Source organism: Lates calcarifer, linkage group LG11 (genome assembly GCF_001640805.2).
Source record: "Lates calcarifer isolate ASB-BC8 linkage group LG11, TLL_Latcal_v3, whole genome shotgun sequence".
In the NCBI taxonomy this organism is placed as follows: domain Eukaryota; kingdom Metazoa; phylum Chordata; class Actinopteri; family Centropomidae; genus Lates; species Lates calcarifer.
This window is the reverse complement of record NC_066843.1, coordinates 22,670,068-22,688,746: the sequence shown is the minus strand read 5'-3', so window position 1 is coordinate 22,688,746 and position 18,679 is coordinate 22,670,068. Positions and strand designations below refer to the sequence as shown.

Genomic DNA, 18,679 nt, shown 5'->3' with positions numbered 1-18,679 from the left:
CCTACACTACAGTCTGTACAGGTGATGTAGCTGAGCCAGAGACTGTCTCCACACACCCTCAGCAGAGGGCAACCAGCCATCAAACAGGTCCATACCACACACTGTGGTTTGATCTGATATCAAGGGCTTGAGGGACAGAGACACTGATATTAATACAAATACTGACTCTAATCTGCCAGGCATCAGGCTTTTCATTTTGTTTTGACTGTAATCACAGGTTTGTGAGACAGGAGAGGAGTATATATACATACATATTCATGTGAATAGCTGCATTGGAAATATGTTTAATAAAAAAAACTGCTGGTGTGTTGAATAATTATTTCCCCCAGTGTATGCTGGGAAACAGCATAGCAGCTGATATTCACTACATATTACTGTATGCCCCTCTTGTGCCTCTTAGGGAATTGGCCCATATGGCAGTAGGTTCTTATATTGTGTCTGCATGTCTGTGAGCTTGAGCTCTGTAGATATATTTCTTACACTTATACCACACTGAGTTTGTTTTAAAGTCCTTCACTGGTATCCTCTTTTTTGGCATGTCCTCAGCGCAGCTGCACAGCAAAGGATACTAAGTGCCCTATCATGCAATCCAAGCAGTAGAGTTCAACCCAGGTTATCATCAAAAGTAGGTTAAAGTTCACAGCACTAGACAGAGTGCAAATCACAGTAATTTCAACCATTTCCAGGGTATATCATATAAGTTCACTCTAAAAATACAACTTCAACCAATATATTTGATAGAGACGGTATAATATACAATACTCAATATGAGATGATTTTTTTTACATTACACCCTCATAAATTAATCCCCTGACTTCACTGTGAGAAAACACTACTCTCTATCTGCCGCCCACCTTGAGTCCACCCTCCTCTCCACTGTCACCCAGTGCTGCTCATGGTGGGAACTATTGGGTCTTTCTCTGTAAATAGTAAAAGTAGACCTGCTCTATATGAAAAGTGCCTTAAGATAACGTCTGTTCTGATTTTGTGCTACATAAATAAAATGTACTTGATTCTACCAGACATCATTTTATTCTGTTTCACATTCTGTGTGACGGTAGTCAGGTGTGGCGGACTGGGAGTTATACACATTTTCTCTTGTCTTTTTGTGGTCCTATTATTAACACTTACGTGTATATGTAAATGGTTTTCTGTTTTACTGCGTCAGAAAAGACCCATAAGACACTCTTTATTAGTGTACAACTTTTAAAGTATTTTTTTAAAGGGCAGTGGTTCACTTTTCCCTGTATGAACAGTTTGGGAAAAGTCATCAAATTTCATGCTGTGAAAATATTAACTGGATGGTTTCAGTCTCCAGTTCAGGGTCATTTTTGACCCTCAGGACAAAAGGAGGGTCAAATTTACTTTTGACTTTTAAGCAGACCCCATCATACCTTTGATTGAAGCAAATATTATTGTTCCAAGTGTCATGAAACAGTGTGTTAAAAAAAACAACATGCATCATATGAGCTGTGTGTGGGATACCAAACAATAATTTTCTGTGACAAATATCAAAACCAGTTCATGGAGCTGAAACTGGATTAACCTGCTCAGATCCACTTTCTCATACACTGTCATACTTCAGTAAAATAACTTTAGCACAAGGTTGTTTATTCATCATCACGTTTGTCATTTGAACAGTTTTATTTAATTATGTCAAATACAGGAATTTCATGTACAGAAGAGCAACTGGGAACTAGAGAATGAAGTAGCTGTACAATATTTACACATCAAAACAACAAAATTGCTCTGCAAGAATATCCTCAGAGAGGTCAAATGATAGGAAATATCAACCAACAACAAACAGATAGAAATGACTCACATTAAACACTGACATTTATGCTTTTGGATCATTTCACCTCACACTTCCTTTAAGAAAGTCGTGCTTTATTTTTTCGTTCCTTGTCTTTACAGGCATGAACTCTTCTCTCTCGTTGTCTTTTGAAGAACAAACAGAACACAGCTTAATTTTAAATACAGTTCCCCTAAGTCTCAATGGCTGTCTCACTGAGGCAGGTAGAAACAAGAGACTATCACATAGTCCTTTTAAACCTCACTCTGTCTCACTCAGCTCTGGTTTCACCTCTGTCGGTGTGAGAGAAGCAAAAAATTGCAAGTGGGCCATTTTATGTATACCCCTTTAAAGCATCTTCAAAAATAAGAACCACAAACAATCCCATCTTAGGACAGTCATTTTTAAAAATGTCCTTGTATAAATTATACAAACCATAGTTATCAATACATACTTATAGACAGCTTGTGTGTGTGTGTGTGTGTGTGTGTGTGTGGTGTGTGTGTGTGTGTGTGTGTGTGTGTGTGTGTGTGTGTGTGTGTGTGTGTGCGTGTGTGTGTGTGTGTGTGTAAGTATTGTGTAGCTTTGTAGTGCTAACCAGATCACCTCGTGGTCCCTTTCTCTGACAACTGAGGAAAATCCATCACATTCACATAGTTCACTACCCTCCGTCTTTCAATGTTTTCTTGAAATAAAGAGGTACTTTAACATGGATTCAATAATAAAACAAATACTTCAAAAGTTAAACCTCCCACAGAAACAAACCAACAGTGGCTGTTGTTGCTGGAGCCTCCGCTCTGCTACAGTTTAGTTTGTGTACTGTGACTTTTTTGTTTCCGAACTCTGGACGCCTCCATCTTCTTAATACTGCAGGTGTCTGTGTGAGTCTGATGGCTGGGACTCCTTCAGGCCTTGGCACTAAGGCTGAGCAGATCCATGAAGGAGTTAAAGAGACTCTCCAGCCAGCCCTGGTTAGCCATGCACTGCTGCACCACCTCCTCCTGGCCGGGGTCCTCCGCTGCCTGCTCAATACTGTCCGTCTGGTCAGGAAACGACAAGTCACTTATAAACAGCGCAATACATTATCATGCTTCATTATCATCACAGCAATGAGATGTTTTTTTGATGCTCATGTAGAGTGTGGACAGTGATGTGTGAAAAATGTGACATAAATAAATTTGGCCAGCAGTGTACCATCGAATCAACCAAGAAATACTCCAACCAAATTTCCATGCAAGAACAAGAAACAGAAAACCTTATCTCATGAAGCCAAATGTGAACTGTTGTGACGCTGGGGGAAAACTAGGGTCAACATCAACAGGACATGTGATTCATGGAGGGACCTGCGTTCAGCTTTGGGGATCAAAACCAACCCCGAGCTGGCTCTCTTTCTGTTACACAGATGAGCTAACATTACTGCAAAGCCTGTGGAATTTATTGTGATACTGTAATTTTAGCTGGCTAATGCTTTCTAACCTTAGCTTGCCTGCTAACGTGGACAGATCGGTAGTAAACTACTGCGCTGAGTGGAAAACGTCTGCTAGTTCATCCAAACAGAGATGATCTGGCTGATAAATTGACGAGCTCGCCATTGCCATTTGCCATAAAAGCTGACTTTGACTTTGATTTGATGATTTCTTCATGGGCTAACAAACCAACACCAGATCCCTGCAGTGTAGCTAAGTTACCGCTACCTGGCTAACCTTTGATTGTTTGCGCTGCACCCCAGCAAGCACACAGTGAGGACTGGTAAAGAGACTGACTTCATGGATGCTCACATGATGCTCAGTGTGCGCATGAGACTGCACTTCATTTAACAGCCAGGTGTCAGTAATAACAAGGCTTCTTGGATTTCTCCATACAGAGCCTTGAAGTTAACCCTAACCCTTGAAAAGATGAACAGAAAAGCTGAGACTGTGAAACTTTCCATATCTTGTTAGACAAGGCACTCAGTAGATGTCAGGACAGGCTTCTTGGATGGGTCAGATGATGTGATGCCTGCCCTCATCACTGTCAGGCCTATAAGGCAGGTGTAGATGATTCAGGTGGCATGGTGGAGCAAAATATTAACTTAAACACTACAACATATTCCAGCGTTAATGAAGCCATCCTTACCTCCTTCTTACAGTGCAGGAAAGTGTGATACTTGTAGTGGTGAAGTGAATGATACAGACTGTAGATCCGGCAAGTTTCAATTGAAAGCTTCAGATCCTGGAAAGAGTGAGAGAAAAAAGATGGAAGAATTTTATTCCAACATTTAGTAACAGGAGGACTGATGGTCTCAGCAACACTGAAGAAAACTGATGGTGGAGGACAGTGGGTGACCTAAATAATAAAGGACAACTAAAAAGCTTTGTGATGTTTCTTTAAACTGAGAATTGAGAGTCAGCTGCAGCCATCACAGGGAATGCGTCTGCGATACGTCTCACTGCTCTGCAACCAAATTAAAAAGTGATTTTAAAGAATTTGTTCAATTAAATTATGAAACAACAAACTTTCTTACTTCCCTCTAGTGTCTGAGATTCAATGAAAGTGAATGGAGGTTAATTTGTGGTGCTTTTGGTGTGCATACAGCCTGCAACATCCTGCTCCCTGCTGACACAAATTGAAGACTGAAGTGAAAGAAAAGTACAAACCCGCTACTCTTAACCCTACACATAAACCTGTGAATAAAAACCATTTATCAAACATCTCCTTTAAAAATGCTCTTAAATATGATAAAGCTCCAGAAGTCTCATAAGTTGGTTCAGATCCTCCATGACTGCAGCACAGAAACACATAATGACCAATAATAATATGATGATAATGAGGGATTAGTTTATACTATTATTTGCATTTCAACAAGATGTTACACCATTTTTCTTGATTCCCCCTTTTCTCTCTTTTAAACCATCAGGCTGCAATCTAACAGCAAGAATAAACGTGACACTGATCTTATTCACTGTCTGAACATCTTCACTGTCTGCTCTGTTACTGTGGAACTACATTTTCCTTCTTCTGATTTCTCTGATTTATTACCTGTTATTTAATCCCTATTCTATATGTATACAATAGAAACATATTAGACTGTTATACATATATGAGTATTTAAAAAAGATAATTCTATAAGTACAACATGGCAGACACAGAGTCAGTCTATAAATCTGACTTACCTTTCCTTCTCTGATCAGGCATACTTATACACTCACTACATACACTAACTGAGCTCTTTATTAGGAACACCACACTAACACTGAGTAGTCCTCCCTCTATCTAGATACCTCCAGATGTTGAAACTTTCCTCTGAGATTCTGCTCCATGTTGTCAGCTGCACATTCATGCTGCCAATCTCCCGTTCTACCACATCCCAAAGGTGTTCTACTGGATTCAAATCTGGTGACTGGGGAGGTCACTGAAGTTCACTGAACTCACTGTCATGTTCATGAAACCACGACGACTTAAGCTTTGTGACATGGAGCATTATCCTGCTGGAAGTAGCCATTAGAAGATGGTAAACTGTGGCCATGGAGGGATGAACATGGTCAGCAACAACGCTCAGAAAGACATTCAAACCATGATTGATTGGTATTTCAGGGCCCAAAGTGGGTCAAGAAAAGATTCCCCACACCATTACACCACCAGCACCAGCCTGGATTGGACTGGATCCAAATCCTGACCCTACCATCTGCTGCCTCAGCAGAAATATAGATCCAACCCAAGTGTTTCCAGGGTTTCCAGTCCTCAACACAATGCAGCACCTTCCCAGATGACATCACATTCTATTGCAGAAAAAGTCAGATTAAATTTTTCCACATGATGCAGCATCTTTTGGAGCCCCCTCTGTGGTTCCACCCCCAGCTGTGTAAAAATCTCCCATTCACATGAATGAGACAAATATTGTTGTGAATGAGGCCTAACAGCTACATTCACCAGTGACATCAGGCCAGGTGTTAAGATACTGAACAGTCCTGTGATGCCTGTGTGAGAGCTCTGATGGACCACTAAGCTCCATGCTGACCCACCATGCCTAAAGACTGCACAGAACTAGAAGAAAAATGAATTCCCCCTGTGTCTGACCCAGTGATACCATGTTCACTACAGGAGCACTGAAAAAAAGAGTCAGTGTTGCTGTGACCTCACAGCTGTCACTGCTCAGTACATCCAACTGGAAAAGATGGTCCCCATGAAAACTGCTGATGGTGTTTTGAGTCAGTGTCCCAGAAGCAGCAGGCCTCACTGTGATACAGATGTAGTGTTTCCTATGGCTGTAACACGTGAGGTCATGATGATGTCATACTCCACCTTTAAGTCAGGGTGGGACCCCCTCTGTCCTCCTCCTCACTGACAACATACCAAGACTTGGTGATGATGATGTTGCAAGATTTCAGATTGAGATACTGACCAGTGTGAGCTGGTTTTCCTGTGGTCGGTGTGCCCCCTTCACCCTTCATATGAACACAGGTGTGTAATAACAGGAGGTAACGATCCTCTTCCTGCCCACTAGTTAACCCACTTTTAATCACATGTTTAAAGTTTCAAGCATAGGTCATCTGATACCAGCTAATCCAGCTGCATGTGCTGATGAGAACCATGAGATATGAGTGAACGCTCAGAAAGCTCGTAAGAGGACCTTTTAGTTTTGACCCTTTTGTTCCGTATGTTGTATTCTGTTTTCAGTCAGTCTTTTAGTGACAAACTGAGCCACGGTTGTTCTCTGTAGAAGCTGACTCAACGTTGCTGGTTCAGCATTCTTTGATATATGACTTCACAGCACTGTGCACCAGCCTGGATCAGAACAGAGGTCCAACATGTACAGTGCACAGCTCTTTCTGACCATGTCACTGACTCATAAAGGTTCACCACTATGACCTCTGACTGTTGTTGGAGATGGAGCAGCTGTATCTGACACTGAGTTTGTACGATGTGCTCGTTGATGATTTCATTTTTGTTTTGTTTGTTTGGTTTTGTCTTGCATGTCTTGTTTATAGCCATGCTATTTCTGACCTGTTGTTTAGGAATACTCCTCTTGACCCGGTTGAGAGTTTTGCGGTTGTAGCCCTCCCCACCAAGATGAACTTTGACTGCTCCAGATTCCAGTGGGTCTGCTGTCATTTTGGGGAATATATGTAAAGCCTCCTGGAAAGAGGGGAAGAGAATGAAGTGAGGTACAGCTCAGGTGCAGATTAAAGTCACAGATGTTGGAAAAGGACTGGTACAAAGAAACTTCTCTCTAATTAGTTTGCTTCAAAACCCCATACTAAGCTACGTCAGTAGGTCCAACAGACTGTTGAAGGATGTGCAGGTTTACCTGGTGCTGAGCACTCATGTTGACTCTCCTCAGCAGCCTCTTCTTCTGTTCACTGAGCAGGCTATCAATCTTCCTCATGGGAGGGAGGTACAACTCATCTGAAGAGGTAAAGCAGGAGAACACTCATTTACATTAAAATCTTACATTTTATCACCATCACAGCCTGTCACTGTGAGAGACCTACACATAACATTGAACACAGTGAAGGCAGGTTGAAGGGTTTCAGTTGTCCATACAACAGCACTAACATGGTAAAAGGTGTTCCTCACATTAATAATGTCTAAACTGTAATAAAAGAGAGGTCAGCTCCTCCTGAAACTCTCAGAATATGTTTCTCTCTCTCACTGCTTTATCACAATCCTTGTTCCACCATGGAACAGTAATGGGATTTTGGGGGTACCAAGTTAGGGACTGTCATTGAGGCTACTCTTAACACCACCACTAACACTACACTTAAAGAGTCTTTGTCCTCATCAATGGATCCAGGACTACTGATGTCCCCTGGAGTTGCTGTGCTTTCCTCCTTCTGCCAAGTCTTTCAATAATCATCAGATTATTAAAGTAGAAAACTTCCAAACTGAATCTCTCTCTAAACCATTCCACCTTCCAGCTCTTGCCAAGGCAGCAGAGGCAAATGTTGAATCTCTGCAGGACATTTTAAGTTCAGACCTAGCTGGTCTACATTTACCAAAACCGACCACTGCCAGTGTCTAAGGATTCCTTGATTACTGCTTGATTAGTATCCTGACTACCCCACAGCGTACATTCATCTACCCAAATAACAGAAGGTTTAATCTGACTCATTATTTCCTCAAGGTCAGAAAAGTAAATAAATGTAACACACGCTTCACTGGCCTGTCTGCTCTGTCCTTATGCAGACACACATATCCTGGGATGACAAAGTTAACACAAGGTATTAAACATACCTCCTGAAGACGTCATCATCATGTTTACACTGAGAATCACAAATCATTTTCTTAGTTCTAGTTTTACAGGAGGAAAATCATTCAAAAGATTTGAATGATCTCCACCTGATCCTCCCTGTCAGTGTGGCTCAGTGCAGCTGTTGTTCTCTTTAACTGGTGTGGTGTCTGAAGAGTACAGTACCTTTAGCCCCAGAACCTGAAGACTGACGATGACCCAAACGTCATTACATCAGATCTCCAGCTCTTTTACACAGGGACCATATACTGTAACACATTTGCTATAAATGATGGAGGAGACTTAGCACAGAAGAGATGAATGCAGACCTCTGCCCTCATAAACCATGGCCTCATGTCCATATTTTTGATGCCAGGTGGTCTCTGATATTTCCTCACATCCTGTAATAACCCTCTCTGTGTGGCATCAGTAACTTCTCCACCACTCTCTGACATGTTGGCACAAATACCAGAAATGACACCTCTAACCACAACTCTCTTCTCTGGGATTGTCACTTCTGCCTTCCACTGTCCTTCTTTCCTCACTTTTTTTAGTTGATCTCCCTTTTCACAAGAAGAAGCTCATTGGGGAGAATGAGAACATCCAGTCTATCACAAGCACACTCTGAAAAATCAGCCACTTGGTGGGGAAGTTGAACACAACTCAGTACTCCCCCATAGTGTTACTTAATGTTCGCTTTCTCTGACAGCCTCAACCTAAATTGTTCACCTACCGCTCCCATTCCTGACTCAACCCCCCCACAGTGGCTGAAGCCAAACAACAGATAACATTTTCATAACAAAGTATATAAATAGGAATATAACAAGAAAAAGACTGAGCTTTGGCCTGACAAAGAAGAGGTACCTGATTTGAGGAACCAGGGGACTGTGTGTGTTTTCTCTAATACATGCTGGGACAAGATATAATACAGATATTGGACATTGTTATTGCTCACTGATTTCTGAAGAAAAGCCTGTAATGAGTAAATATGAATGTGTATACAGTGGCAAGAAAACATCAGTGAACCCTTTGGAATTACCTTCATTTCTGCATAAAAATGTCTTAAGATATGAACAGATCTTCATCTAAGTCACAGTAATGAACAAACACCCTATATCAATTTAACTAGTAACACACAAATCATTCAAACATTCACAGTGTAGGTTGGAAAAAGTAACCATAACCCTATCCCTCAGCTAATGCCATCAACCAAAGCTAACTGGAGTCAGGGGTTAACAAACCTGGAGTCCAGTCAGTGAAACCAGACTGGAGGTGTGGTTCAGAGCTACTTTGACTTACAAAGAAAACACTCCAACGTGAACCAGACCTTACAAAAAAAAAAGAGAGATCTCAAAGAACTGCTGATTAACATGAAGCTGGAAATGATTTCAGAGTCACCTCAGGGAGTTCAGATATTCATCAGTCCACAGACAAACTGTCTATAAATGCAGATGATTTAGTTCTGTGGCTGCTCTCCCTAGAAGCTGAGATGAGTCCAAAGGAACAATAAGAACATCTCTGTTCATCAGTCGACCAGGCGCACAGCATGGAGCACGAGGTCCAGGACAGGACCGCACAGAGGAAGCTGCTGCTCTCCAAACAAACATCACTGCTCCTGAAGTTTGCCAAAGAGCAGCTGGACCCATTACAACACTGCTGGAAAAATGTTCTGTGACTGATGAAGCTAAGGTTGAGCTGTTGGTGAAGAACATACAGCTCTACATCTGGTATAAAAAGGCCTCTGCAAAAAAACATGAAAACAGCATCACAGAGGTGGAGCAGGGTGGAGGGAGCATCATGATCAGGGTCTTTGCTGCCTCTGGGTCTGGACAGCTCACCATCATCAAGGGGAAAGTGAATTCCTGAGTTTGACAGTGTATCTTCCAGGATAATGTCAGGGTGTGAGTCCACCAGCTGAAGATCAGCAAGATAATGAGCCATCAGAGTAAATCTGCTACAGACTTCAGACAAAGAAAATCCCCCTTGTAGAGTCAAGAGTCCAGACCTGAACCCAACAGAGCTGCTGTGGAATGAGCTCAGAGAGACATTCACATCAGACATCCTGAGAATCTGTCTGAGCTGAAGCAGCTCTGAGTGTTGATCTGATCCACAGAGACGGGACAAGCTGAATGAGATTTCTGCTGCCAAAGGAGCTTCAGCCACTTATTACATCCAAGGCTTCACTGACTTTCTCCACCAGCACTGTGAATGGTTAATGAATGTGTTCAATACAGACGCAAAGATTAGAATTGCTAGTGTGATATATCAGCTGAAACTCACTTTTTGTCTGTAGCTGTGACTTAGATGAAGATCAGGTCACATTTAGAACCAGTTCATACAGAAAAACAAGTCATTCAACAGGGTTCACTGACCACTGTATCTGTATGTGTGTGGTGAGCGCTCACCATCAGTGTCCTCCAGAGCCTGGATCATATCAGGGTCGAGTGCTGTGCTGACCAGCATCTCCACATAGCTCCTGAACATCTCCCTCATGGCTCGGCTGTTAACTCCACCCCTCACAGGCCCTGAAACACAGAGGAGCAGCTCTGAGGGCCTGGACGCAGCACACTGATGGATATTTACTCACAACTCAGACACACACAACCACTGACCTTCATCATCACTGGGTGGAGAGGAGTCTGAGGAGGAGGAGGAGGACGGCACCTCCTTCAGCCACTTCTTCCTCTTCTTGGGAGGAGGCTCAGTCTTGTCCTTTGAAGTCTTGGCTCTGGACTGATGCTCCATCTTCTTCTCTCCTGCTCTCTTCTCCTCCTTCAGTCTTGTGAACTCTACTGTGCCATCTCTCCTCTCTCGCTCCTCTCTCTCCCTTTTCTCTTTTTCCTGATCCCTTTGTTTCTCCCTCTCTCTTCCCTCCTTTTCTTTCTGCTCCCTCTGTTTTTCACTCTCCTTCTGTTCTCTATCTTTCTGCTCTCTCTGCTTCTCTCTCCTCTCCCTCTCTCTCTTTTCTCTCTCTTTATCTCTTCTCTCTTTCTCTTGTTTCTCCCTCTCTTTTTGCTCTCTCTCCTGCCTCTCCCTCTCACTTTGCTCCCTCTCCTTCTTTTCTTTTTCCTTCTGCTCCCTCTCCTGTCTCTCCTTCTCTTTTCGTTCTTTCTCCTGTCTCTCCCTCTCTCTCCGCTCTCTCTCCTGTCTCTCTCTTTCTCTCTGCTCCCTTTCCTGTGTCTCCTTCTCTCTCTGCTCCCTGTTCTTTCTCTCCCTCTCTTTCAGCTCCCTCTCTCTCTGCTCTCTCTCATATTGCCTTCTTTCCCTCTCTTTTTGCTCTTTCTCTCTTTTTTCTTTCTCCCTCTCCTTCTCCCATTCCCTTTCTTTCTCCTTTTCCCTACGCTCACTCTCCTTTCCCTCTCTGTCCTCCTTTTCCCTCTCCACCTTCTCCTTCTCTTTCCTGTCCTTCTCTCTCTGCTCCCTCTCTTGTTTCTCCTTCTCTTTTTGCTCTCTCTCCTCTCTCTCTCTCCTCTCTCTCTCCTTTTGCTCCTTTTCTACTTTCTCCCTGTGCTCCCTTTCTCTTTGTTCTTTTTCTCTTTCTCTCTGCTCCTTCAGCTCTCTCTCCTTCAGTCTCTCCTTGTCTCTATCGTCTCTCTCCACCCGTGGGGGGGTCTGGCCGTGGATGGTGGGCAGTTGTTTAGGTAGAGGCTGCCTCCTGTCAGTCAGGAAGTTCAGTAAGAGAGACACACAGCTGAGTTCTGATCAGTTCAGATCTGAGATCAGTCTAAAGTGTAATTTAACCAATGTCTCATGTGTGGTTTTAAATGTGGCTCTGCCTCTATTTCAGATCACTTCATCATTATGTGTGTGTTTAACATGTGACATGAAAATCAAACAGGTGGTCTTACCTGAGGGTCAGACCGGCTCTGTGCCACGGCTTTCGGGAACACACCCTGACATAATCCTTCTTGTTGACATTCTCCAAGAACTTCACGTACAGACGCTGGTAGCGCATCTTGGCATCACCAAAGTAACCCAGATACTGAGGGGAGAAGAATTACAGTGTTGCTGTTCTGTACGAAGAGCGAGGATGTGAGGATCAATCAAACTGTGACGTCCTGAGCACTGTGATGCTTTCAGTGGCCTGCAGAGGGGATCAGAGAACTCACTGCTCTTTAAATCTCACTCTTAGTCATTTTCAAATAAAGGTTTTTCTTCTCTACCACCTCACTCAGACCAATGATTAATGCGATGATTGAATTCATGAATTAATTATAAATGATCAGTATGTTTTGTTGATCAGCTGTATCAGCTCAGGTCTGGTTTGTTCTCTGCTGTTTTCTGCTGTCACTGCTCTCACCTCATTCTCTACAGTGTCTGAGACATGTCCAAGATATCTGGATTGTGTTGGTATTTATTTGTCTCACTAACAGCAACGCTGGACGAGATTATGGTGGTTATTTCACTGTGTGCTCCATGTTACAGTATGTACTACAGATAAAGGAATGTGTAGATGTCTGGGACCAAGCTCAGTTAATATCTCTTTAGTTGTTGGTTCAGGCCTCTTTTTTAATTTAAAGATCATCATTTTCCATCAAACATCAGAGGAGCAGTGAACATGATTCAACTATGGGCTCAAAGATGCAGTTAAATTAAACACAGAACTAAAAACCAGCATGAAGACTCTGGCGTTTCTCAGACTGCAGAGCTTCTTACGTCACTGTAAACCTGCTGCAGGCGGGGGGGGGGGGCATCCATTCATCTACAGTTATTTCTTTGTTGAGGTGGGGGAGTGATCAAACCAGGAATACTGTGCTTACAGGTAGACTATGACACCTCTAATCTGTCTCTTCATTAGCACAGGGATACATCCTGATAGATGGACTCTACAACTGTCAGGCTCCTGGTTTGGTTTGGACCAGTCTGACATCACTGACTGTGGGAGTGGGAGTTAAACCTCTGGCTGCTGAAAACTTACATTACTGGTCGCACAGAACTGCCGTTGACCATCTTTGATCTCTGGGCTGAATTTCTGCAGCAGGGCTTTCTGCACCCTCCAGATGGGTGGGGGCTCCCGGCCTGTCTGCAAGGCCATCTGGAGACACAAACAAACACAGTTTATGTCGTTAATATTGAGTCATTTATTCACCACACTGACTTCCTGGGAGCTGTGGGGACTCACCTTAAGAGTCCCGATGTCCTCAGTTCGAACCACAAACTCATCCCGTTCACGGAAGATCCCCTCGCCTCCGCTCTCACTGTCCTCCTCTTCACTCTCCCCGGCGATGGCGGCGTCAGCCTGCTTCTTCGCCAGGTGGAGGGAGGTAAGACGCTGAGATGCTGGGGCCTCTTCCGGTGTTGGAGGTGATGGTGGGGGAGAGGATGATGAAGAGGGTGAGGAAGAGGAGGGGGAAGAGGGGGAAGGCTGCCCTGCTTCAGGTTCCTGGTCCTGATCAGAGGATGATGGGGGAGGAGTGGTGGATGGAGGGGGGATTGACTGTCCCAGGGGCAGGTTGGAAAGGGGTGAGGATGGGATGGCCGGAGGGGAGGTGGAGGGGGGTGGGGAGGTCCCTGCAGTTGGAGGCGGTTGGTAGGAGGCCTGCTGCTGCTGCTGCTGCTGCTGCTGCTCAGAGGGGGGGTAAGCCTCCTCCCCCTGCTGTGGCTGAGGGGAGGGTACAGAGAGGCACAGGGGAGGGAGGGGTGAGGGTGAGGAGTAGGTGGGTGGTGAGGGAGAGATGGATGGTGATGGGGATGGAAGTGCAGGAGCAAGCTCAGGTCCTGATGGAGAATCTGAAAAACATTGTTGGGGCGGGTGAGAGCGTTAGTTTCTAAATGCTGCAGGTCACATGACTCTCAGCCTCATGGTGTCAACACCGGATCTACCCCAGGCAGCAACAACAATACAACCTTTCACCAGTCTTTCATTTATTCTGTTTAAACAATATCAAATCAAGGTCCACTCACTAGCTTTTTCCAGAGCTTTCTCATGGTCCTCATCAGTGAGGGAACTTGGTTCAGGTGTTGTCATGTGACCTAAGACTGAAACTTAGGTCATCAGCGATGAGGGGACGTCAGCATGGAGACTGAGGAGGACATTCACATCTGACAGCACAGACACAGAGTCTCTGAACTGAGGTCACTATCTGACCCCTTGTATGACCACATGACTGAACCTCCACCGATAGGTCATGTTACGACAGCTAAGCCAACTCCAGGACGACTGAGTGACTTCATCTGCTGATGAAGGCCATGAGATGAAAAAAGCTAGTGAGTGGACCTTGAGTGAATCTTATCTTGGCAGAGTACTGCTGCTAAAGTCAAGAATGAACTTTTAAGACAGGATATCATTTGGCTCTGTGAGAGAGAAGTTGACTGTCAGTTATCAGTCTTTTTCAGAAACAGTAGGAAACTTACCTTCAACCTTAGGAACCTCCAACATCTGCATGTCAGTCATCCTCTCATCTTCCTCCTCATCCTGCTCCTCCTGCTCCTCCAGGGCTCCCGGCTGCAGATTCTGTGGCTCGCTCATAATTTCTTCATTGTCTGGAGTCTCCTCCCCTCCCTCCTCCTCCTCCTCCTCCTCCACCTCCTTCTCCCCCTCCTCCTCTCCTCTCTGCTCAGGCTCCCTCTCCTCTGCTTCCTCTCTGTTTGACTGCGGGGAGACCAGGTTTTGTTCCTCCTCATCCTGTGTGTGATGCTGAGTGTATGTGAGCACCTCCTCTTTTCCATTCTCCATGCTGGGGATGAGGGGAGGCATGCTTGGGAGGGGGGGGCTGAGTGGCGGCTCCTGTGGGGTAGGCGGAGACAGAGTGGGTGGGGCCTTGGCCATGGCAGAAGCCATTGCAGCGGCCAGAGAGTGCGGGGTGTCATAGAGGGCAGAGATGGCAGATGAGATGCTCTTCTGCAGGTCCTGGTTTTTACTCACCGAGTCCTCCTCATCAGAGGAGAAGGAGGGCAGCGTCTCCAGGTTCCTCTTCAGCTCCTCATCCAGAGGCTTGCAGGGACTCGGGCAGCCACTGAGAGCCAGGTCCTCCCCCTCGCCCTGCCCTCCCTCACCAAATGCTCCCGGAGGCTGCTGCGGAGGAGTTTGTGGTAGAGGGGGGGGAGGCGGGGATAAGGGCCTGATCCCCCCCTTCAGGGAGGAGCAGGGGTTTAGGAGTTCCTGCTCACTTCCATCATTCTCTGAGTCGAGGCCTGACTGTTTTTTGCCTGTCTTCAGGAAGTCCAGAAAAGAGGCCATGAAGCCAGGTTTGAAGTCAAAAGCCTTCTCATCAGCCTGAAAAAGAGCAGAGTCTCTGATCAAGGATGAGCAGCTCAGGAAGTTGCCTCTTTCTGCTCACATTCTCAGGTTATGGTGAACATGTTTGCACAGCCAGCTGACACAAAGCATGAATGGATGAATGAATGAATGATGATACATGATGAATAAATTCAATGGTCCCTCAGCTCTAAAATTTCTCAGTGAACACAGGCCCTGGACGCTCGGCTATAGGTAATACAGCTGAACAGACAGCAGGTGGCAGCAAGGGTCCTGCACTGAAAAATGTAGTAACCGTGGCAACAGCTGCCCTGGTAACAGCCATCGCTCTCCTCTCTCTTTTGTCAGTCAGAAAGAGCTGGCTGTCAGTCAACTATAACCTCCTTCTCTCCAAACCTCAGACCACAGAAACAGGACCAAAAATTAAAACACTCGTTTTTGTTCAGCTGGAGCCTGAACTAGTAAATCATCTCCTCCATTTAGTCTGAACAAATACCTGCACTAGTGCTGCCTTCTTACACAGGTACTGGCTGAAAGTGCCTGTGGGCACCTGAGGTGTAAAGACGGAAGAGAATATGTTGCTCTCTCCACCAGTGGTTGGAGTTTGAATAGATGAGGTATGAATTATATATGAAGCTCTTGGCTTTGCTCATTTTTGTAGCAGGGTGTGAAACAACTTACTGAACTGGAGAGTTTCTGGATAGCAGCCCAGGCTTCAGGATTCAGTGGATCATCCATGTCTTTCTTCCACATCATCTGTGTTAACATCAGAGACAGATGCTTTCAAAGTCCATTGAGCAAAGGTCAGGTCAAACTCTTTATCTGATGGAATCTTTGTGTTCACAGATGACACTAAAGGTTTCATGGTGGAGGCAGAGTACAATCAGGGATTTAAGAAGAAGACTGCGCATGTTTCACATACATGATCATAAGGAGCAGAGGACATTGTCTCTGTGTTAATGCCATGGTTAATATCTGTTCATGTCCCGTTGTTCTTAATGTCCTTCAGATTGTAATGTAAAAGACTATAATGTACAGACGTATCACGAGTAAAGTAGAAACTCTACTCAAGTCAGTACAAACCTAAATAAAATCATTACATTGAATATTGAGTTTACTGACTGAAGTCCCACAGTCACCAGATCCTGGTTCATTTTGCCTTCAGCCTGGTTTTGAACTCATGCTCAGTTGAAATGAGGTCTTGTGACTGACTTGGCCGGCTGAGAGCATTTCAATATCTGGCCCTTAAAAACTCCCTGTTTGCTTTGGCTGCTCTGCATTAAGGGTGGTCTCTCCGTCATATTGTTCTAAAATTGCAGGACTAGGTTTTGTTGGGGGCTGAGTCATACAGAAATGAACACCATCCATCATTGTTCAGACTGTGTCAGCACTTTAACCTCAGTCCCTGGTTAATGTCAAACCCAATGAGCCTGAGTCCAGAAGCTTCACAATGAGAGGATATCCGTTCCAACACTTACCTGCTCAACTATACACCACTTTGACTTGATATGAAAATGTAAGATGTCCCTTCACACTCTACATACTGACTGCAGACTCTGTATGTCTCACTGTTGCTGAGGCAACAAGCTTTCTTTGTTCTCTAACATGAAATACAAAGTTGAAGCTGTCATGCTCAGGTCCTCTGCAGTCCTTCATATCTCCAACACACAGGAGACAGAGCTCATCAAACACTGAGATGTAAGCAGCCTACATGCTACTGTAGGACAAGTCATTCTCTGAGTTTTCATGAGGATTGATTGATGGATGTTTTATGGATAGCACTTTAAATTAAAATTAAATGATTCTATTCTATTCTAAAAAACATCAGACAATGAGAATAATCATTTTGACTGAGCAACCGTTCATACAGATTATTAACTGTTAAAATCTGTCTCAGTTGATAATTATTGATGAAGCAATAATTTGCCTGATTAAGTTGGATCTAAGCCTCCTTTAGGTTCATATCAGGTCCAAGGTTCTGCCCCCTCTGACCCCCCACCCATCTCACCTCCAAGTCTTTTTTAAAAATAAATCAATCCAATGTTCAAAAAATAAATAATTAATACAGTAATTACATTTTAGCCCCAGATTTCAGCTCAAACAGTACTTCATTTTTGTTTTTACATTTGTCATTTCGCCTCTCCGCTGTGAGAAAGTCACGCCACCTCAAGCTGCTGATTATAATTTGTCAGTGGAGATGAGGACGCTCTCAGCTTTGGTCACACGTCACACACTGCCAGTCCATTCAAAGCTCAATTCACAGCAGGTATTCACCATCCTTTCAAACCTTGGCACTGAAATTTAACACTTGGCACTGAAATGATCACCACCCCCAGATAGACCAGGTGGACCAGCAGCAGTCTGACACAGTGAGCTACAGGTGAGAGTACAGGTGTTTCTGCTGCTCTCTTTACCTCTCCATCTTTCTGCTGATGCTTCATCATCTTGTCTTGCGTCTGGTTCAGCTCATTTCTGTTAATATCCATGGTGGTGCTGGGTCCAGGACTCAGGCCCAGAGACGGTGCTGACCCCACAGATCCGTCAGACAGGACCGGCTCGGTGCTGGACAGTGAGTCTGTCCTCAACAAGGATTCAGATGGAGGCATGGTGGGAATGGGCAGTTTGATCTGAGAGACAGACAACAAGTTTAGACTTTCAGTGTAAAACAAATGACATTTATTTTGTTTGAAGGACTGTAGCTTCCTCAGATATCTAGACCACCAGGGGTTTCTATCTATCTAGACCAGGGGGTAAAAACCCTCAGGGGCAGGTTTCATAGAGACATGTTGTACTGGTATAATGCTGTCAGAATGCTGTAAAAATTAATGAATATCTGTGTACAGTATATACTGTATATGCTGGACATCGGTGAATCGCTGTGTTTCACAAATTACAGCTTCATCAAACTGAACTCTTGTTCCCTTCATCATTAGACTCAATGGGGAGTGAGTTGTTGCATCATCACATCCTCAAACAAGACTGACTCACGGTAAAACATAAAGTGAGCCCCCCCCACCCCCCCAATGCTCTCTCTGATCTTAAGAGTCATTTCTATTGTAACAATCAATTAAACCTGCTGACAACTGTCCAAACATGGACACATCACAGTTTGTGGTCTGGTAACAGTCAACAGTTTCACGTCATTTGACTCTGCTTGCATCAATGAATTATTAATGAACTCAAAATGGACACCAAATCAGTTGACAGGATCATGAAGTAGACAGCTGTAATCTGACTATTTCTTAACACTAATTCCTAGATTTAAACAAATTAAGTAACAAAATGTATTTCAAACAATGACCTTCAAAGAACTAAAGGACATGGACAAATTTACCTGATAACTTATACAAGAAAGGACATATGTAATTTGGTCATTTCTTTGTGTCACAAGCAGAGAGTTAATTCATCACTTTTTGCAGACAGTCCTACTCCAAGCTAGAATCATTTTCCTCCTTTCAGACTTTGTGGAGTGACTCTATGA

General features: G+C 44.1%; 1 protein-coding gene across 3 annotated transcripts in view; it reads right to left on the bottom strand.

Moving 5' to 3' along the window:
- Window positions 1-2,293: 2,293 nt before the first annotated feature.
- prr12b (proline rich 12b) overlaps window positions 2,294-18,679 on the bottom strand; it is a 29,845-nt gene continuing 13,459 nt past the window's right edge. The window contains exons 5-17 of one of the 3 annotated variants that reach the window (XM_051073829.1): window positions 17,613-17,825; window positions 15,880-15,954; window positions 14,866-15,216; window positions 14,355-14,727; window positions 13,123-13,730; window positions 12,919-13,035; window positions 11,849-11,982; window positions 10,613-11,655; window positions 10,406-10,525; window positions 7,080-7,177; window positions 6,776-6,907; window positions 3,908-4,003; window positions 2,294-2,832 (exon numbers count right to left, since the gene is read on the bottom strand). In XM_051073829.1, the coding sequence (XP_050929786.1) occupies window positions 2,698-2,832; window positions 3,908-4,003; window positions 6,776-6,907; window positions 7,080-7,177; window positions 10,406-10,525; window positions 10,613-11,655; window positions 11,849-11,982; window positions 12,919-13,035; window positions 13,123-13,730; window positions 14,355-14,727; window positions 14,866-15,216; window positions 15,880-15,954; window positions 17,613-17,825 (3,495 nt within the window). In that variant the 3' untranslated portion in view covers window positions 2,294-2,697. The other 2 variants (XM_051073827.1, XM_051073828.1) reach the window with 2 other exon arrangements.